Consider the following 22,336-nt stretch of genomic DNA (forward strand, 5'->3'; position numbering starts at 1 on the left):
CACATTGCTCATCTGAGAAGTACTTAGTTCTGTAATTTATACAAGCCATTAAAAATAATTGTTGTGTCATAATCTAAATGCTCTTCTGAGGTTCGCATAGGAAGTAAAGAATATTCTGTCTAATACATTGAAGCTTTTTCTCCCTATGATCCACTTATTAACAAGCACAGTGCTATCAACAAGGGACAGAATTCCAGTGCGACTCAGTCTGATTCTAAGTGAGGCCATATAGGATAATTCTGGGTATGGATGCTGTCTGGCACTCCTGTTGCATTTTTCCTGCTGACCTTCTCTGCTCAGCTTTTGAGGCTCCCTCTCTTTTTGAAATCACCATCCCCCCCAGAGACTTGCTGTCAGAGAATTGATGAGTGTGTAGTTGTCGAAGCAACTTTAGTTGGTTTCAGAGATAAGCATCGAAATCCCTCTGACTGAGCACAGCATAAAGCAATGGTTCTCAACCATTCCATGTATTCGGCCCATGCACCCATTAGAGGAACAGCACTAGACCTGTGGTTTTATGACTTATGAATACTTTTATTCATAAGTATCAACATCAGTCCCCAGAGTGGTGGTGGAAAACCACTACGTGTCTGCTGCATGATTGGGGGAAATTTTTGGCTGACTTCCAGGAAATTTCCACAGGCCACAGGACAGAGAGGATGGCAAAGACAGAGAAATGACCTTGGTGTTTATCGAGACGAAGATTGCCTGTGGCATTGTTGAGGAACACAGAGTGGAGAGGACAGGACAGAACAGTTTTCAAAGTTGGTTGAGATTTGATTCTATAGCTGACTGTGCCCCTGGCTCGTGGTGAGTGGGGACCAGGGAAATGGATGGTAGTGGGAGGAGAGAACAACATAAGGGATGTTTCTGAAAACAAAGGCTATTTCCTGGAGATGCCAGTGACTCAACAGGGCCAGAAAGGTATGCAGTGAGAAAGGAAGGGATTTTAAGGGAAAGTGTTTGAATGAGAGAGGGCAGAAACAAGAGGGCAAGTGCAGGAGTTGAGAATAAGAGCTGACATGCCCTTCTATTCCAGAAGCAGAGACACAGTGATTGGGGGTTCAGATAGATCAATAGTGGAGAGTTGTTCCTACGGCATTTTTGTGCTGCTTTTTTGTTGTTGTTGTTCCAACAGATAGTAGCTGAGGATCACTACTGAGGTGGTGGAGAGGGAGATGTGAGTTGGAGAGTAACAGCAGACATGAACAGGTAACATGCTAGAGGGATGGTCAGATTGTTGCTCAATCTGGTACTGAGTTCCTGTTTGAAATTTTCATGAACATGAATGGTTTAGTGATTTTTCCCTCCCATCATCTTCTATCTGCTCAAATGCAGGTAGAGAGTATATATAGTTGAGTTTAGACAAAATTGGTTCTGTTACTGTCTTGTTTTATGGATGAAAACCTGGCCTCAGAGAAGTAGGGAACTTGCTGGTAAGTTGCAGAATTACTGCATCAGTCTCTGACCCCTCAGCTCTCCCACACTAAGTCATGTCATGTTTCAGAGCTGTTGTTGATGACATGTACTCATCAGTGTTAGGTTTTCCACAGTCTATTCTTTCCTCCAGTAATGGGAAGGAGGCTTGTTCCCACTGAGGAGAATCATAAGGTGGGAAGTGTCACTAGGAGAGAATTCTTCACAGTCATGAACCGCTAGTCTCAGTTTGGTTTTCACTCTGATGCCCATTTTCAGCCAGAGCAGAGGCAACATCTGTAAGAGGAAATGACAGGTCCAGACAGTTACTATGTGAGCAGTTGATGTGTCCAAGCCATGAAGGCACTGATGTGATGATGATCTGCTCTGAAATGCCCTTTCCACCTCCATTGCAGTGTGTTCTTTGAGGACTCCCTTGTGTGGAGGTAACTTTGCATCAGTGTGTTTGCAGAAGAGAACTCCAAGCAGTGGTTTGGCTCTGCTTACCGTATTCTCTTCTAGTGATTCAGATCAAGTTTTCTGTTGTGATGGAAGAATTTGAGACCAGGAGGTCTGATTTCAGTTTTGTGTTGTTGATATTGGAATGTAGGCTTAGGACACTCATGGCTCTCTTTTGAACCTCAGTTTTTTATTCAGTACAGGAGGATGTTGGGATGAATGGAATAAATAAGCTTTCTCTGAACTCCAACATTTTAGTCTGGTTGCGTTTTATAATACAAAGTAATTGTTAAATAAGAAGGGCAGTTGTCAAGACAACTGTTATTTAATACACAATCGTATTTCTTTTTTGTTTTGTTGAGATTTAACAAAATAAAACAGAAAAATTTTTATTATATACAACATAATTTTATTGTGTATGCATTGTGAAACAATTCCTTCCCCATCAAGTTAATTAACACATCCACAGTATTTTTTTGTTTTCTTTTAAATTCTACTCTCAGCATATTTTGCAGTATTAATCAGCTCTAGTTCCTGTATTATACATTAAGTTATCAGATGTTCTCATCTTATAACCAAATATTTGTACCTTTTTGCAAGCTTTCCTCACTTTTCCACTTCAAGCTCATGAAAACCACAAATTTGCTCTCTTTATTAAATTGTATCTTTTTAAGATAGTACACAATTGAGATCATATATGTATGTCAATCTCTGTCTGAATCATTTCTTCCAGGTTCATCCATGTACTACAAATGTCAGGTTTTCTTTTTTTTCTCATAGCTGAACAATGTTTCGTTGTGTGTATAAATGTGATATGCCCTATTTTCTCAGTCAGTTCAATCATCAGTGGGCATATATGTTGCTTCAGTATGCTGTCTGTTATAAATAAAGCTACAGTGAGTGTGGATGTGCAGTGGGCTCTTTGAGATCATGTTTTGTTTTGAGCTATGAAATTCTGAGATCACGTAAGAGTCTATTTTTAATTTCTTGAGGAACCTCCATATTGTTTTCCACAGTGACTGTATCAATGTATTTCCCACCCAGAGTACAAGGCTTCCCTTTTATCCATATCCTTGCTGGTATTTGTTATTGTTGGCCTTTCTCCTAACAGCTGTGAGGGGTTGTCTCATCATGGTTTTGATTTGCATTTCCCTGATAATAGTGATGTTAAGCATTTCTTCATTTCCCCCTTTTCTATGTTTTTATTATGGGGTAAATAGCTATTCAAGTCCTCCAAACATCTTTAAGTTGCTTCTTTACAACATTTTATGAGGTTCACTCTCACTGTATCACTGTCATCCCGTTCCTCATCGATTTGCTGGAGCAGGCACCAGTAACGTCTTCATTGGGAGACTTATTACTGTTTTTGGCATATCGAATACGCCATGGGTAGCTTGCCAGGCTCTGCCGTGCGGCCGACATACTCGCGGTAGCTTGCTGGGCTTTCCAAGAGGGGCGGAGGAATTGAATCCGGGTTGGCTGCATGCAAGGCGAACAACCTACCTGCTGCACTATCGATCCAGCCCATTTTATGAGGTTATATGAATTATATCTTACAACAAACTGAAGCAAGAGATTATGTATCACCTCATAAAAACTTGTATGAGTTCCTTGTATATTTTGGACATTAGCCCCATATCAGATGATTTGCATACATAGTCTCCCATTTAATACACTTTTGTTGATTAGTTTGTCATTTCCTTGCTTTGAATATTTGTAGTTTTATGTAGTTGCACTGGTTTCTTTTTTGTCTTTGTTTTTGGTGTCAAACCCCCAAAACCACTGCCAAAAGCCATATCAAGGAGCTTGCTTCCTATGTTTTTCTTCTAGAAATTTTACAATTTTACAATTTCAGAACTTACATTCAAGTGTGTAATCTATTCTGAGTTGATTTTGTTAAATTTCTTTCTCTTGAAATTGGTTATACAATTTTCAACATTATTTGTTGAAAGTATTGTTTTTTCCTGATAGTCTCAATTCATTTGTCAAAAATCAATTCACTATACATGAATGGGTCTGTTTCTGAGTTCTGTTCTGTCCAGTTGACCTATGTGTCTGCCTTTATGCCAATATCGTATTTTATTGAAGAATACAGTTTTGAAGTGAAGACACAGTATGCCCCCAGGCTTTGTGTTTTTTTTATTTTTTTTTTTGAGATTGAGCTGGTTATTTGAGATCCTTTGTGGTTCTGCAGAAATTTCATAATAGTCCTCTTAAAATTTCTGTGACAAGTGTCATTGGAATTTTGATTGGAATTGTATTGAATCTGTGTATTGTTTTGGATAGTATGAATATTTTCACAATGTTAATTCATCTGGATCATGAACTTGAAATTGTTCCCAGTTATTTTTGTCATCTTCAAGTGCTCTCACCAGCGTTTCATTGTTTATAGAATACACAGTTTTCAGACTCTCAATTAAATTTATTCCTAGCTATTTTATTCTTTTTGATGCAGTTGCAATTTGACTTTTGTTCTTAGCTTCACTTTATGGTAGTTTTTATGTGTATAGAAACAAAATAGACTGAGGGGGTAGGGGTGGAAAAGTTGTGCTCAGGTGGTCTGGGGTCTGTCATCACAAATCGTGGCCAACCAGGCCAGTGGCTCAATGCAAGAGCCAAAAAATGTGATGCTGTTCAGATCCTGAGGTGCTGTGGACACTTGGGCCACTCTGCTTCTTCTCTGGGTACCTCCAGAGCCACAGCACTAGCATGTTATGGAGACTCCATGGTGACACCCAGTGATACCAGTGATGCTTGGGGACTCTTGACGGATGCAGCAAGCATCTTAACCCCTCCACTCTTTCTGGACCCAAAACTTTTCTTTTTTTGTATATTGAATAACAGGGTTGGAGCGATAGCACAGCGGTAGGGCGTTCGCCTTTCACGCAGCCGACCCGTCTTTGATTCCTCAGCCCCTCTCTGAGAGCCCGGCAAGCTACCCAGAGTATCACGCCTGCACGGCAGAGCCTGGCAAGCTACCCGTGGCGTATTCAATATGCCAAAAACAGTAACAATAAGTCTCACATTGAGAGACATTACTGGTGCCCACTCGAACAAATAGATGAACAATGGGATGACAGTGATATTGAATAACTGTCCTGCAGTTTTACTGAATTTGTAATTAGTTATAATATTTGGAAGTCTTCAGTGTTTTTTTTTGTATAAGATTATCTGTAAATTGTGACTTTTATTTCATCCCTTCTAATTTTATTAGAACCTTATAGTTTACATGAAAATGTGTTACATGTAAATTTAGACTTATATGTAGTTATCCAATTTAATGCTTAAAAAAGCTTATTTTAAGCTGACAACTCAACTTTGAATGTATATAAAATGTCTACATTTCTACACCCCCTTGAAATTTTGACTTTGATGTCAAAATTTGCATCTTTTTATATGCCTTTTCTTTTTCTAGCCTAATTGCTCTAGCTAGGACTTACAGCACTAGCTTTGGTAAATGTGATGAGAATAGGAATCCTTGTTTTATTCCTGATCTTAGAGAAATTCTTTTAGCTTTCCATCCTTGCTAACATCACCCTTAAGTACGATGTTAGCAAGAGAACTATTTTTATAGCTTCTATTAGATTGAAATATGTTCCTTCTATACTTTGTGGGGTTTTTAAAAGAAGATTTTGAGTTTTGTCAGTTTTCTTTCATCTATTAAAGAATTTTATTATCACTCCTTTTGTTAATGTAGTGTGTCACTCATTTTTTAAAATTTATCTTGCTTATGTCTGCCTCCCAGAAATAAATCCCTCTTAATCATGGTGTGTGATGTTTTTAATATACTGTTTAATTTAGTCAGTAATATTTTATTGAGACTCTTTGGATTTATGTTTACTAGGATATGTTGGCCAGTGATTTTTCTTTCTTTTCATCCTTATGATTGAAAGATATGCATCATCCTCACTGATATATATGTATATGTATATATATAATATACACACATACATCATATATGTGTGTGTTTATACTTGCAACACCCCTGTTTATTGTTGTGTGGTATTTTATTCATTCAGTCATTCTATGTCTTAATTGAAGAGTTTAGTATGTTTTAATTTTAATTATTGAAAAATGACTTAATATTTCCATTTTATTCATTGTTTTGTGACGAAGTCCCCTTGTTCCTTTCTTCTCTTGTTTTTTCCTTTGTGATTTGAAGATTTTCTATAGTGACATAGCTTATTTACTCTCTTTTATATAAATGTGGATTTGGGCTTTGTGGTTATCATGAGTCATGCATAAAATATTTTCTAATTCTCAGACTTTTTATTTATTTTATTTTATTTTTAAAAATTTATTTATTTTTAATTAGTGAATCATCATGAGGGTACAGTTACAGATTTATACATTTTTGTGCTCATGTTTCCCCCATACAAAGTTTGAGGACCCATCCCTTCACCAGTGCCCATTCTCCACCACCGGTAAACCCAGCATCCCTCCTACCTTCCCCAATCCCATCTCCCCCCACCCCACCCTGCCACTGTGGCAGGGCATTTCCTTTTGTTCTATCTCTCTAATTAGGTGTTGTGGTTCGCAATAGAGGTGTTGAGTGGCCACTGTGTTTAGTCTCTAGTCTACATTCAGCCCGCATCACCCTTTCCCCGCATGGCCACTGACCGCATTATACTTGGTGATCCCTTCTCTGAGTTGCCCTCTCCCCAGAATGTGAGGCCAGCTTGCAAGCCATGGAGTCAACTTCCTGGTACTTATTTCTACTATTCTTCTATTCTTGGGTGTTAGTCTCCTACTCTGTTTTTCTATATTCCACAGATGAGCGCAATCTTTCTATGTCTGTCTTTCGCTTTCTGACTCATTTCACTTAGCATGATACTTTCCATGCCAATCCACTTATATGCAAAATTCATGACCTCCTTTTTTCTAACAGCTGCATAGTATCCCATTGTATAGATGTACCAAAGTTTCTTCAACCAGTCATCTGTTCTAGGGCACTCGGGTTTTTTCCAGATTCTGGCTATTGTAAACAGTGCTGCAATGAACATATAAGTGCAGATGTCATTTCGACTATACTTTTTTGCTTCTCTGGAATATATTCCCAGCAGTGGTATTGCTGGGTCAAATGGGAGCTCAATATCTAATTTTTTGAGAATCGTCCATATTGTTTTCCAAAAGGGCTGAACCAGTCGGCACACCCACCAGCAGTGTAGAAGGGTCCCTTTCTCCCCACATCCTCTCCAACAGCGGTTGCTTTTGTTTTTTTGGATGTGTGCTAGTCTCTGCGGTGTGAGGTGGTATCTCATGGTTGTTTTGATCTGCATCTCCCTGATGATTAGTGATGTAGAGCACTTTTTCATGTGCCTTTTGGCCATTCGTATCTCTTCCTTGGTAAAGTTTCTGTTCATTTCTTCACCCCATTTTCTGATGGGGTTGGATGTTTTCTTCTTGTAGAGTTCAACCAGTGCTTTATATACCATTGATATCAACCCCCTATCTGATGGGTATTGTATAAATATCCTTTCCCATCCTGTAGATAGTCTTTGTATTCTGGTCACTGTATCTTTTGTGGTACAGAAGTTTTTAGTTTAATGTAGTCCCATTTGTTGATCTCTGTTTCTACTAGATTGCTTAGTTCCGTGTCATCTTTGAAGATACCTTTATCTTCAATATCGTCAGTGGGTCAGGAAGGAAATCAAGGAAGAAATCAAAAGATACTTAGAAACAAATGAGAATGAAGACATGAGCTACCAAAACCTATGGGACGCAGCTAAAGCCGTGTTAAGGGGAAAATTTATAGCTCTCCAAGCATTCCTTAAGAAGGAAGAAAGGGCCCACATAGATAGCTTGACATCACAACTCAAGACATTAGAAAAGGACCAGAAAAATGAACCCAAACCAGACCGAAGGAAAGAAATAATAAAAATTAGAGCAGAAATTAATGACATCGAAACCAAAAAAACAATCCAAAAGATCAATTAAACAAAGAGCTGGTTCTTTGAGAAAATAATAAGATTGATAAACCACTAGCAAGACTCACAAAGAAAGAAAGAGAGAAAACTCTAATAAATCGAATCAGAAATGAAAAGGGGACATCATAACAGAAACCAGTGAGATTCAAAAGATCATTAGCGACTACTTTGAAGGTCTTTACGCCACAAAAAAGGAGAACCTAAAAGAAATGGATGGATTCCTTGATTCCTTCCCAGCAATGGTCAAAGGGTCTGTAGGCCGCTCCTGGTCATACTTGGCCAAGACTAGAGTTTCACTGTAAGGACCCGAGGATACAGAATTATTTAGACCCTGTGGTCCCAGGGACTACTGGGGAGCTCTTGTAGGTACTCATGTGCCCTTCCAGTACAGTACTTCCATCCCAGGAGATCAGTGCTCAGGGTTTACTCCTGGTTCTGCTCTCAGAGGTCACTCCTGACAGAGCTTGGGGGACCAAATGGAGTGCCAAGAATCAAACTCACACTGATCATGTGCAAGGCAAGCTGCTAACCTACTGTACTATGTCTCTATCTCCTGCCAGCAGGATTTTCTTCAATGAACTGTAACTGAAACTTAAGTTTGTACTGAAATTTTTTTGGTTTTGTGTTTGTTTTTTGGGGAAGGGCCACACCTGGCAATGCTTAGGGGTTTCTTTTAGCTCTGCTCTCAGGAACTACTCTGGTGGTGCTTGGGAAACAATATGGGGTACAGGGATCAACCTGGATCAGGTACATGCAAGGCAAGTTCCCTATCCACTGTACTATCTCTTCAACTCCTATACTGAAATTATTGCTCAGCTGTATATCTACTCCGATCAGATAGTGTTCCTTTCTCCTGTGAAATAAGTGTTGTAAATTCTATCCAAAACCTACATTTCAGTGTCCCTGTAAGAATGTCCTTTTGTCCTATTTTCAATCTGTTGTTAAGTACCTATAGAAGCACATTGGATGACTAGAAAGCTAATTGCACCATTATTTGTGCAGAGCTGTAATCAGAAAATAATTTGTGGTGTAATCTCTAGTTAATCTTGATAAACTTTTAGACCCCTCAAAATTAATATTTGTTTTATGGCCATTTGAATTAAAAGTTAATTAAGGAAATTTATAAGGGCCAGATTCTCCATCCCCCGCTTCACTGACCTTTCCCTACATTGGCTGTCATGAGGACATATATTCTCTGGGAAAGGGGCATTGTCCGTGCTCATGTCTAGGGTGACTGATGGATCAGGGTCATATAGTCACTACTGAGAATATTAATCAGTTTAAGGAGAGTGGGGACCTGAATTCATGTTTGATAGCTGTACTTACAAATGATCACATACTCCATTACTTAAAATTGCACAAATTTATTGCCAGAGTTCAGCAAGTGAAAAGTCCACAGTTTCACCAAACTGAAGGCCCAGTTGTTAAGAGTCTGTGCTTCTTCCAGAGTCTTGAGAGCAAATGTTTTTCTGGCTCTTTCCAGCTTCTAGAATGGCTGCACCATTCTTTTTGTTTCCACGGTCCTTCCAGGAGCCTAGAACATGGCATTTTTCTTTTAAAAAAAATTAATTTATTTTTAAATTTAATTTTATTTTTATAAAGTTGTTCAGAATAATTTATTACATTTAATATTTGAACACCCATCCCACCACCATTACACCTTTCTACCATCTTATTTTGTTTCCACCCTGAACCCCAAACCCTGTCCCCAAAATGGAACCAAAATAATTGATTTTGTATTGCTTGCTATGAAGAATTAACTAAAAATGATCCAAAAAAGTTTCCTTAGAGGAAAGTGTGTGAATATTGTTGTATTTCACCCTGGAGCCATTAAGCCCTTCTATGAGAGTACGACCATGTTTGTTAAAGATTGGCCCTTGCGTGCATATACATATTTATATCTATATTCATCTATATATATATTTATATATCCCCCTGGGATTGGTTGCCTTTTACATTAAACCCCATCAAATGTGGTGTGCAACCTGGTGTGAAGTATAAGCTCTCGCTCCAGGAATTCTAAAATGTAAAATACAGTTATACAGCAGATTCATTCATGGGTGAGGCTCGTCGGAGCCTGTGGAGAGCAGCTGTGAGCATGGTGGTAATTGAGTTCTGGAGGTTTTCGGCTGCCAAGATTCTGTTAGGGCGGGAAGGGGAACTTACTCGCCCCCCCCTCCAGGCTGCCCCATGAGATAGCTTGGCACAGGGTCTGGAGGTATCTCTGCAGTGTGTCATTCTATGTTGCTCTCTTCTGAGAGATTAATTTCTGAGTCTTTGGGCCATGGCCAGTAATGATCTTATATGGCACCAGAGGCAGTTCATGGGTGTGACTGCCAAGCTACTAGAAACACAGGGAGATGGGGGGTGGTCTCCCATTCCCAACTCTATGCAAGCCTGGAGATTTCAGTCACAAGTCACGCATACTTGGGTTTCCCTGGCAGCTGAAAACCTCCAGAACTCCATTGCTGCCATGCTCATGGCCACTCTGCATCTCTTTCTGACCCCAGCTATGAAGCATTCTCTGCTATCAGGAACTCTTGTGTCAAAATCCTACACTGAATATGCAGAGTCCCCCCTGCCATGCATAGTAGCATAGTCACAGGTTAAGGGATTTGACCTTGGCTTCATAATATGGACACCATCATTGTGTCTCCATAGAACCCAGATTCAATATATGGAATTTACTGTATGCACTTCCTCTGTTCACTATTCCTCTTCTCATTCTTTGACTTCTGGTGTTTTGATACCCATTTATGTCTCGATTCACTTAGTAAATCTTTCCTGGCTGATATTTTTATTTGACTTTCCTTGGTCACCTTCTCCTGCTGAGAGTATTTTTGAGTCCATTAGTCACACTTTTAGGGTTCATATCTTGTTGTGTGATCTTTCCATCAATTATTATCTACGTAACTCAATTGTCTCATCTGTGAAAAAGGATTAGAATGATATGAGAACTAAAGAAACTGTGTTGATAACTCTTGGAATAATACTAGACACTTGGAAAATTCCCAAAGAACCTTTTCAATTGTCTTTTCTAGTCGTCTCTCATTCTCCATAAGACCTTTCCCTTCTTCTCTATAGCTCTTGACAAACTCAGTTTGGTTTTCAGAGTTCAAGGCTTGTTTTCACGGGACATTGTTCCCTTGCTTCACTTCTTTACATAAGTTTCAGTTTTATATCTATCTGCTGATGTCTGTATAGAGAGAATAAATCATGTCTAAGTTCACAGAGTACAAAGAAAACCCTAAACTTTCGTGAGATGAAAATAAATCCATAGCTGATCTCTATGTTTCCCTAAGTGAGATATAAAAGATTTTGGATAAATTAAATATCACAGGTGAGTCAAAGTGTGAAATCCAGGCTTAATATTAGACTTCAGTGTAGTGAAGAAAAAAATAAATAGCATAAAATGAAAAAAATCTTAGGGAGTAAATGAAAAGAAATAAAAAACACAAGGTTTCTGAGAGCCTTAACACTTAAAATGGAAAGCAGTAGGTTTCCAAGATTCTATAGTAAGCGTGGGACCAAAGTACAATAGTTGAAATTAAAAAATGTGTCTGACAAGAAGACAGTTTTTTTTTTTTTTGCGGGGGGGAGGGTGTGCTGTGGTGAGAGGGAACCTGGGGTCTTGGTGGAGGGATAGTGGTGGTACTGAGGCCGCACACATTAAGTGCCTGGAGCACTATTGTCAGCAACTGTGCTAAGTCACGGTGTCTACAATCAAATCAAATAAATCTAGAGGTGGGTATGAAGGACCAACCCACACAATGCTCCCACCCCAAGTATTTTATCTGTCGCAGCACTTTTTTTCATTCAAGTAATTCTGGGTAAACAAAATTTTCTGTGTAGGTAAATTCTTCATGTAGACACTAAGCCGACTTTTAATCTGGGTAACATATGAGTCCTTAGCCTTTTGGTCTGTGCAAAGTATTCTATTGCCAAGCTAATGTGGTTTTGTATAGATAACTGTCACTATATTACAAATAGCCCTACTTGGCAGGAAGTGCTCTCAGGTTTTGTTGTGTTGGCGCCACCAGATTTGTGTAAGGTGCTGATGCCCATCCATCAAGTAGCCAGTCACAAAGTGGGAAGCTCAGCGGAGGCACAGCCTGCCCCCAGACTGGGCATAGTGGAGCAAGGCAGAGCTGCTGAGACCCAGCCTTTTCCTACCATCAGCCACGTACGTTGACTTATCTTCTAGCATGTGGCCACCCCCATCCCACCTCACATATCTGCTGTTTCTCTGCAGCCCCCAAACTGCAGAGACCATTTTCTCTGGGTCCACCTGAATTCACTTGACAGACACACATTTGGCCTGTTTCCCCCCCCCCACCACCCCAGTGGAATGTGCTTGAACCCAAGACAAGTGGAATGTATCCTGTTTGCTACGTGCATTCCAATGCTACTGGGTTTTTCTTTTCATTCAGGTGTAAGATGATATCAGCCTACTTGTTACCATCATATACATTTTTCTTTCTTTCTTTCTTTTTCTTTTTCTTTCTTTCTTTCTTTCTTTCTTTCTTTCTTTCTTTCTTTCTTTCTTTCTTTCTTTCTTTCTTTCTTTCTTTCTTTCTTTCTTTCATTCTTTCTTTCTTTCTTTCTTTCTTCCATATGTGGTGGTGCTCATTACTTACTCCTGACTCTTTGCTCAAGGATCACTCCCGGTTGTGCTCAGGGAACCATATGAGATGCCAGGGATTGAACCTGGTTAGGCCATATACAGGGCAAGCGTCCTGCCCACTATACTATCTCTCTGGTTCCATTTATACATTTCTTTTTGAAACTAACAAATGACATTAGGAAAGGCCCAGAATGTTTGACAAAACAAGGCCAAGCCTGAGAAATAACCGGGAGAATTTTTTTGTTTCCAAATAAAAATTTAAGATCTAGGGACCATGATTTATAAACATGTCCGTAATAGAATTTTATGCAAACAGTGTCCAACACCAATCCCACCACCAGTGCCAGCCTCTCCTACCATTGTACCCAGGTTCTTGTGAGTGTTCTGGGAAGGGAAGACTCTGGATCAGTTCTCTGCTGGGCGGTTAAATCTGAGTAGTTGGGGTTGGAGAGATAGTACAATAGGCAGGGTATTTGCCTTGCATGCAACTAACCCAGGTTCAATCCCTGGCACCCCATATGGTCTCTGAAGCCCATCAAGAGAGGTCCCTGATCACAGCACCAGGAATAAGCCCTGAGCACCACTGGGTATGCCCCTGCCAAAAAAAAAAAAAACCCAGCAACCTGAATCGTTAAAAAAATGGAGCCCATTTTACAAATAATTTCTTCCTTAATTAGCAAGACAGTTTTTCTTTGTGTTTTTGGGCCACACTACATGGTACTCAGGGATCCTACTGGTGGCTCTGTGCTCAAGGATCATGCTGGCAGTGCTTGGAGGACCTGCCCAAATGCCCACCTGCTGGACTATCTTCCTGTGAAAAGAGGGGAGCTTTCGTTTTGCTCAGGGTGGTCCCATTTGAATCAGAGATTTTCAGGGTCTGAAAAATGCTTTCCCTGACAAGTGACAAGGAAAGTGACATGACATGTAGATGACACCGACAGACCGACAGACTCCAGGTGCACTTCTGGCAATGAGCTCTTCTCAACCACAGGAACAATATTTCAGTGGAAATTGATCCCCTTCCCCACAGCGCTGTTCTAGCAGGAGGCACAGCCAGCTCGGATGCTCTAGAGCGTGAGCTAGGAAGCAAGAGCACGGAACAATCAGATGGAAAAAATGCTTACATCTCAGAGAAATAAATAAAATGCACACGAAGATGAGAAGAAATCTGGTTGTTGGTTATCAGAATACGAAACATTGCTTTTCTGTGGGTATACTGCATTTCTTAGGAAAAACTCAAGTGGCAGGGAAAAATGGAATTGACATTTCAGAGACTCAGTGAGGCAAAAGGGCTGTTAAGTGATGGCCACACACACAGGAGCGCTGCAGATGTGGAGTGTTCACAATCATCTGGTCAGAAGAAGGGGAGAAAGATAAGACCAAAGTGAAAGACTCAACACCATTGGTAGACTAGTGTTGACCTATGTCCAGATGGCTCAAATCCAGACCCCTAGAACCTGTGAGTGCAGCCTTTGTTGGAAAAGGGATTTGTAGATGTGACTAAGAATCCTGAGATGAAGATGATTATCTTGTATTACCCAGGTGGACCATAAATACCATCACAAGAATTCTCATAAGAGACACATAGGAAATCAGAGACAGATGAGGGGGTGATAGGAGTATGGAGATAAATAGAGACACTTAGGAATCCTAGTGTTGAGACAAAGCTAAAAGTAACAAGAAATTGATTCTGCCTGGAAGCCCAGACTTCCAACTGTCCTTACTTCAGACTGTCACTGTCATTGTCACTGTCACCCCGTTGCTCATCGATTTGCTCCAGCGGGCACCAGTAACATCTCTATTGTGAGGCTTGTCATTACTGTTTTTGGCATATCGAATACGTCATGGGTCGCTTGCCGTTTCTGCCATGCAAGTGGGATACTCTCGGTAGCTTGCCGGCTCTCTGAGAGGGATGAAGGAATTGAGCCCGGGTCGGCCGCGTGCAAGGCAAATGCCCTACCAGCTGTGCTATCGCTCCAACTCCTCAGACTGGAGCATGCCTAACAAATAGAGGTCATAGAGTTCTGTGGTTCCAAGCTACCAGAGTTGTGACAATTTATAGTGGCAGTTCTTGGGAACTCTTATATATTCCTTCAGAGGAAACAGACTTGGGGGGTGGGGGGAAATGTAGAGGGAGGTAAGGTAGTAAGAAGTCTTAGTCTCACGGGAACTAAATAAAAGTTTAGTTTTTTATTGAGATGCACATGGGCAGAAGCAATAGTGTGTATGATGGTGGGGTCTCAGGAGTGAGAATGAAGATTGAAGGGGATTATTGACAGGTAAAAGATAATGAAGGGCTTTCACTATTTTTTAAAAAATTTTTTGTTAGTCACCATGAGATAGAGAGTTACAAGACTGCTCATGGTCCGGTTTCAGTCATACACTATTCCAACAACAATCCCTCCACCAGTGTACATTTCCCACCACCAATGTCCCCAGTTTCCCTCACACCACCCTCCTCCCAGCCTGTTTCTTTAGCAGGAATTTTCCTTCTTTTTATCTCTGTCTCTGTCTTTCTATCTCTCTGTCTCTGTCTCTGTGTCTCTCTGTCTCTGTCTCTCTCTCTGCTTTTGGGTATTATGGTTTGCCACTCAGATACTGAGAGGTTGTTGTCTTTGATCCTTTACCTGTTCTCAGCATGCAGTTCCTATCTAGAGTGACCATTTCCAACTCTCTTTGTCATGGTGGTCCCTCCTCTACCCCAACTGGAAGGTCTCTCACTGTCACTAAGCACAGGCTATGTGCTGTCCCCGGCCACGAGTACTTCAGATGCTGATTCATGCTCACAGTGACTAGATGCAGTATTTGCTGTTATCATCCTCCCTCCACCCAACCATTTCACAGGTGAGGAAACTGAGGTACATAAATAGTAAATTATTAAGGAGTGGTAAGAACAGAGTGGCAACACCCCTGTTTACCCACACATGGCTCCCCTCTGAACATTCCTAAGGATGTGGAGTTTTCAAGATTCTGATCTTTTATCAAGTACGGTGGGTGAAAGGTCTCATGGGCAACAAGTATTTCTGACACACCAGAAGTCTAGAGGGGAGGTGTTTGTCATTATCTCAACTACTAGAGCCAATGTGACATAAACATGTTGTCACTGTCACTGTCACCCTGTTGCTCATCAATTTGTTTGAGCGGGCACCAGTAACGTCTCTCATTGAGAGACTTATTGTTACTGTTTTTGGCATATCCAATATGCACGAGTAGCTTACCAGGCTCTGCCGCACGGACTCAATACTCTCAGTAGCTTGCCGGGCTCTCCGAGAGGGACAGAGGAATTGAACACGGGTCGGCCACGTGAAAGGCGAACGCCCAACCACTGTGCTATCGCTCCAGTCCTAACATGTTGTAAACAAGTAAATATTGTAAATATTGTAAACAAGTTACAATAAACTTCAAATGTGCCTGTTAAGGAGGTAAACTGAGGGAGTGGGACGATGCTGACTCCGGCGGTGGGGTTGGAATCATAGCATTGTCTACCTGAAACTCTGCTGTTGATGTCTTTACAAATCACAGTGATTAAATTTAAAAAAATGTTTTTGCAAAGATAAGTTGAGTCAGAAAGGAGAGAAGATTGGAAAAGTTATCTGGTCTACATCTTCTCAGTTGAGTTGGAAAGGTGATTCTCATGAATTATATTTTAAACATTTTCCATGATCTGCATTACATTTATTTATTTATTTGGGGGAGGGGGATTGGACCACATCCGGTTGTGCTCAGACCACCTTGGACAGGACTAGGGGACCGTAGGGGATGCTGGAGATCAAACCCAGACTGGCTGCACGCAAGGCAAGCTCTCTGCTATGTTCTCTCTTCACCTCTGTATTATGATGTATTTTAAAACATGGAATGCAGCAGTTTCAAGCACCGAATACCATGTACTTCCACTGTGTAGGTTTTATTCCCCTATCTGTCATTTTGTGCTTCCCTGAAGAAAGTTATGTAAGCACTGGGAGTTTCATGCTGAGTCACAGCCCTGGTCCCTTCGGCCCAGTGATCCTCTGTAAAAGGCTGAGGAGGAGCGTTTTTAGAGAGATGATTTATTCCGTATCTGGAGGCTGAGACAGCACAGACCTTGGGGTAGTCACTCAAGCAGCTCTCTCATTCCCTTCACCTCCTACAGACCCGCCTGTATTCTTCTGGAGTCTTTTTATTTCTTCTTAAAACATCCTTTTGTGATTGAATATTTTCATCGTTGTGTTCGGGAGGGGAAAAAAGGGGTCTTGCACACTGGTGGTCCCACAGGTTGTACAATTGGCTAGAGGGCTCCAACACCTGGTTGTGACACAGGGAGCACACAGACATGTGGTGGGTTGGCACATGGGCTCTGGGGCATGGGGCTGTGGGGATTGAACTCATAGCCTCGTGTGTGTAACGCAGGCGCTCTTCCAAGGAGCCTCATCCCCAGGCCTCTCAGGAATCTGCAGATGCTGACTGATGTTCATTCTGCACTTCTGGGGAGAAGTAGAGAATGTGGCAATGGTGGGGAGGGTGATGTAGGGTAAGGATGTCAGGCTGGTATTTGTCCTGGTCACAGGCAACTGAGCCGCAGAGAAGGGATTGCACTCGCAGGGGCAGGCTGCCAGGGTCTCCCAGGGGGCCACCTGGCATGGGGGCTCTGATCTGGGGAAATTTCCCAAGCTCAAGCGCGCAGGCTCTCAGCCTGTGGCCTTAGAACAAGAATCTTGGGGACAGATACTTACAAAAACAACTCCTGCTGTGGTATTTGTAAACATTAAAAAAAAAAAAACAGGATGCCAGTGGGAGAGCTCACAGTGATAATCTGAGGACAGGTGGGAACCCTGGTGTGAATCCTCTCCTGTAACTGCAAGCCAAGTTCAAGAAAGAGAGACGGAAAAGGAAGGAAGGGAGGATGGGACAAAGTGAGAGAAAGAGAGAGGAAGAGAGAAGAAAAGGGAGAAAAGGAAGAGTGAGGAAGGAAAGACAGAGGGGGGAAGAAAGTGAGAGAGGGAAATAGAGGGAGAAAGGGAGGGGGGGAGGGAGGAAGGGAAGGAGGGAAGGAGAGAGGGAGAGAGGGAAGGAGGGAGGGAGAGAGAGAAGGAAGTATGGAAGAATCCAGAAACACCGGCTGCAGCTGGGACCTCCTGAAAGCTGTTCCAAGCCAATGGTCCAAACCATAGGCACACATCACTGGGCTGGGGGTGAAATTTGGGGTTTTCTTCACAATTTGGGATGCAGGTAATGACAGACATGTCTATAGGTCTGTGCAGTGCCATGCAGCCCGCCCTGCCCTCCAAGCTCCACAAGCAAATCAGCCTAATGCAAAGATGCAAGCCAGGTCGCTGGGGGTGCGATGTTGTTTTTCTTTTTCATAAAAAAAAACAATGGAGAGGAGGCATCTGGCAGAGGCCCTGTGGCGTCAAGAAAAAGAAAAACAGATAAAGGAATGGAGGGAGGGAATTGGAGACAGAGACAGAGAGAGAATCAGAGAGAGAGAGAGAGACAGAAACAGAAAAAGAGGGAGGGAGAAAAACAGAGAGAGAGGGAGAGACAGAGAGAGACAGAGGAACGGGGTGGGGGAAACACAGAAAGAGAGACAGAAGGAGACAGAAGGAAACAGAGAAAGGGAGAGACAGAGAGAAACAAAGAATGAGACACACAGAGAGACACAGAGACACAGAGAGGGAGAGAGAGAGACAGATAAAGGGGAGAGGGAGAGGGAGAAAGGGAGAGAGGATGAGGACTGGCAGAGTTAGTGAGCACTGTGAGAGCGAGGGCCGCTGTGCGGGAAGCCACACACACTACACACTGCGCTGTGCAGTGGTGTGCCCTGCTGCCTAGCTGTGCAGTTGTCCCTTGGGGACCTGGAGGCTTTTGCCTGGCGGGACACTCTCTCTGTGTGTCTTTGCCTTCCTTTGGTTTTTGTCTTTGCATTTCCTAGTTTGGCCATGCTTCATTCTGAAAAAGGCCTCCTATTTTTCCTTTTATTTATTTTTAAAATAGGAGCCACACTCTAGTGGTGCTGATCCCTTCTTTCTTACAATTCATTAGAATTGACAAACTGGCCTGGTTCACATCTCACCTCAGCTCTACCCTCAAATTGGGTGACTCTTGGGGCTGGAGTGATAGTACAGTGGGTAGGGCCTTTGCCTTGCACGCGCCCAACCAGGGTTCAGTTCCCATATGGGCATCCTATATGGTCCCCCAAGCACCACCAGGAGTAATTCCTGAGTGCAAAGCCAGGAGTAACCCCTGTGCATCGCTGGGTGTGATCCAAAAAGCAAAACAAACAAACAAACAAACAAACAAACAAAAACTTGAATAACTCTTTACCCTGCTGTTACCGCTGGGTAATGATTTGCAGTTGATTTCTGAGTAACCTTTCCTTTTTTTTTCTCCCTGCTGTGTCTTTTATGGAATTCTCTGAAGCCTCCAAGTACTATAAATACAGTTGTTTCTGCCCCCCCCCCCCACTTTCGAGCACCCTAGGCTTTAAGACAAGGGGTTAATTAGGAAATCCCTAAGGTGACTTCTAGTTCTTAATTTTTTTTTTTTTTTTTGCTTTTTGGGTCACACCCAGCGATGCTCAGGGGTTACTCCTGGCTTTGCACTCAGGAATTACTCCTGGCAGTGCTTGGGGGACCATATGGGATGCCGGGGATCGAACCCGGGTCAGCCGCGTGCAAGGCAAACGCCCTACCCGCTGTGCTATCGCTCCGGCCCCCTAGTTCTTATTTTTTACCTGTAGTTTTAAACATTCTTTAAGTTCTTCATTTTGGCTAAACTTTCCCGAACCATGTCACATAATCCCCAACTAAATTCCACTAGCTGGTAGGTACTTAACATAGCTAACACCTTTCCTTAGCTTATTCACGAATTTATTACTCTTTTCATTTTATTAACACTTTTTAGCAATGTTGGTTTGCACAAAAGTGTGTAACATCATGCCTCTTTACATACATGTTATATTTGACCACTACCACATGACCGAGTTCTCCCCACACTGTCCATGTGGGACCCCTGCCACTTGCATTCATCTTTTCATTCCCTCTAGTAAACCAGAGCTCTGTGGTCTGAGCCCATGGGTCTGTTTCTATTCTTGGCCTCATCTTAGATCTCACGTATATGTGAAATCATTCAGTGATTGTCATTCCCTTTCTGATTAATTCAATTACCATGATTCCCTTTAGTTTCATCATGTCCCAAAAGTCCAAATGTCATTTTTGCCCTTATGACTGTGCATTATTCCACTTTACATTCACCACATTTTCTTTATTCACGTATTGTTGTTGTTGGGCTTTCTGGTTGTCACCATCACTTGGCTATTGTCCTGAGCTTGTTTTTAAAGAACAGATCTGGAGTCAGTCATCCATGAGTTTGAATTCCAGCTCTGTCCTCGAATTGCCTTTTTGAACAAATTGCATTGCCTTTCATATTTCACTGAGGCTTCTAATTTTTTTCCATCAGCAATATAATAGGAATTATTCTGTAGGTAAAAACTTTCACATAAACTATTTGGTTACCATGAAACATAATAAGGAAATAAAGATTAATGAAGAAAAGGAAGGTTAAAGGCTTGCTTCTTTTCCTCTATTTACCAATTTTCTGAATAATGAATTGGTATTTTATCAACTTCCAATGTTGAGCAATATGTGGTTTTGGAATATTTTAAACTGAGAACCGTTTAATATAGTTTTTATGCATTTGCATGTAACAATCCATATTTATAAAATTGATGTAAATTGATGCAATTAGCATTATTTTTGATGAGGTTGACATGATGCCTGGGATTTGCTTTGAAGAACGCTTGTAACTAAAAAAGTAAAATATAAAAGATAAAAATTAAGATAGGAAAAATCTATTTTAAACCATATGGAAAAATCTTGAAATTTGTTGAAATTGAGTATGGGTACTTGGAGTTCCTTTTGCTACTTTTTTTGCTTTGGTTCATATTAAATGTCACAGATAAAATGGTTTTTCAAATGTATATAATTCCAAAGTCATCAAAGTTGTAAACTGGGGGTTTGGTCTTCAATTCTGGCCTCTGACTTTTACAGGGTCAATGCCTTGATTTGTATTGTAGTTAAAGATATCCCAGAAAAAGCTCTTAATCCTGATAGCTTTTTGATAACAGCACATCAAATAGGTTGTAGTTGTCTAGCATTTTGGCAAGAGTTTTGGGAATAACTTGACTTGACTTTCCTGGATCCTAGTCCTTCAAGCCCTTCTCAATGTAACTGAAAATTTTGAGTGAACAAATGTTCCATACATAAGACAACATGAGTATCAATCGGTACACAATTCTAAGTCATGAGCATCCCTTAAGAATTTGAATCCAAACCCCTGGCAGTGGGCAAAGAGACACCTCATTGGTGGTGTTGCTTTTACATCTGTCAGGGGCAGAGCCGATAGATGGTCCTTTGTTCATCCTAGCTTAATGCCTGAGGTGTTGGCCAGAGCTGTTTCATGCATTCAAAAACAAAGAAAAGAAAAAGAAAAAAATTTAAATCTACTCTTTTTGAATTGTGTGTGTGTGTGTGTGTGTGGTGTGGGGGGAGGGTGTGTGTGGGAGGGTGTTTGGTAGGGTAGGGGGCACATTCAGAATGGTCAGCATTTGACATACTCTCATAGGCTCTCCTACAACACACCTTCCAACAAAATTAGGTGGTCCCAAACCCTTGTCAATAGAATATTTACCTTTATACTCAAAGGTTAGGAACACACCAAAATCTGCATGACGTATATGTGCCCAGGCCGACTTCCAGGAATTCGAGCCCAGAGATCCGACATACTTAAGAAGTGTCTAAGGTGGAAAAAGCCAAGTCAGCAGAACACAGGCAGGTTCCCTGTGTCCTGCGTGTGTTGAGGCAGGATCACGCCTGCTGCCCTTACTGAGGAGCAGAGAACCCTTGAGACACGGAGAGCTAAATAAACAATAAAGATTTTTTGAACAATATATATTTTTTAAAGTCATGATTTAAACCATAATCACTTAAGCTTTCTGATTTTTTTCTTTTTTGCTCAAATGTAATTTGTCCTTATGGCCATTCTGAACTTCCTTCGTATGACGGTGCTATTTCTCCTTCCAGGTTTAAGTTTGTCTATTCATGGGGCTGAAAAGTGTTTGCAAATCCATCAACGGCGAAGTGTGGCAAGCCGCCCAAGGTCACGTCGCCTGCCCGTGGTCAGGCATTCCTCATTCCCATCAGGCAGAAGGTCAATAAAGATGGAGGCCAGCTCTTCTGGAATCACCAATGGCAAAACAAGAGTTTTCCACCCAGGTAACATTGCAGGGCCCATTAAACTGCTACCTGGCTCAGCCTGAATGCTGCTTTGATGATCTAATTATATCACAATTTCGGTTAAGTTTTTTTATTGAGTCTTGTGTTTTTTCCCCTCATTCATGTCAGTCAGTGGTAAATGTTGCTGGAATCAAAGAGTGAGAGAGAAAGAAGCTTGATCGGTTAGAGCCAGCTTAAGGTTACATTCCACCTGCCAGGGTACTACAATCTAAATGAAAATCCAAATGAGTCAATCTTCATTCAAATACCAAAACTTATCATATACTAAAATAAATCATCAACTTGGCTGCTTCCTTTAAATTTTGCTCTATGATAATTCAGGGCACAAATCCAGCTTTTAAAAAGGTCCACTCTGAGGTCTGAAATGCTCTGACTTGACTTACCCACATCCTCTTGAGAATAGGCGAGAAAGACAAGCATCATTAAGTTCCAAGGCTCTGGGAAGCATCGGTGACTCTTTTAAAAATGCTAAAATGAGTTTATATTAAAGCAGTTAATTCCAAGTAAGAGGTTTTTATTTGCTTGTTTAGATGAGACGGCAATTTAAACATTCATTTATTCATCCCACAAATGTATTAACTGCCTGCTGTGTTCCAGGCATTATTTTAGATGCCGAGGAAACGTTGGTGATGAACAAGGCA

The 22,336-nt window shown here is 41.4% G+C and overlaps 1 protein-coding gene and 1 pseudogene across 4 annotated transcripts in view; both read left to right on the forward strand.

Moving 5' to 3' along the window:
• The window catches only part of ANO4 (anoctamin 4), a 439,919-nt gene that overhangs the window by 186,848 nt on the left and 230,735 nt on the right, over window positions 1–22,336 (forward strand). For all 4 annotated transcript variants that reach the window (XM_055118276.1, XM_055118277.1, XM_055118278.1 and 1 more), the window contains one exon: window positions 21,483–21,674. In XM_055118276.1, coding sequence (XP_054974251.1) covers window positions 21,483–21,674 — 192 coding nt within the window. The remainder of the gene's footprint in view (window positions 1–21,482; window positions 21,675–22,336) is intronic.
• LOC129399238 (small nucleolar RNA SNORA48) lies at window positions 20,732–20,877 on the forward strand (annotated as a pseudogene).

Source organism: Sorex araneus, chromosome 10 (genome assembly GCF_027595985.1).
Source record: "Sorex araneus isolate mSorAra2 chromosome 10, mSorAra2.pri, whole genome shotgun sequence".
Taxonomy (NCBI): domain Eukaryota; kingdom Metazoa; phylum Chordata; class Mammalia; order Eulipotyphla; family Soricidae; genus Sorex; species Sorex araneus.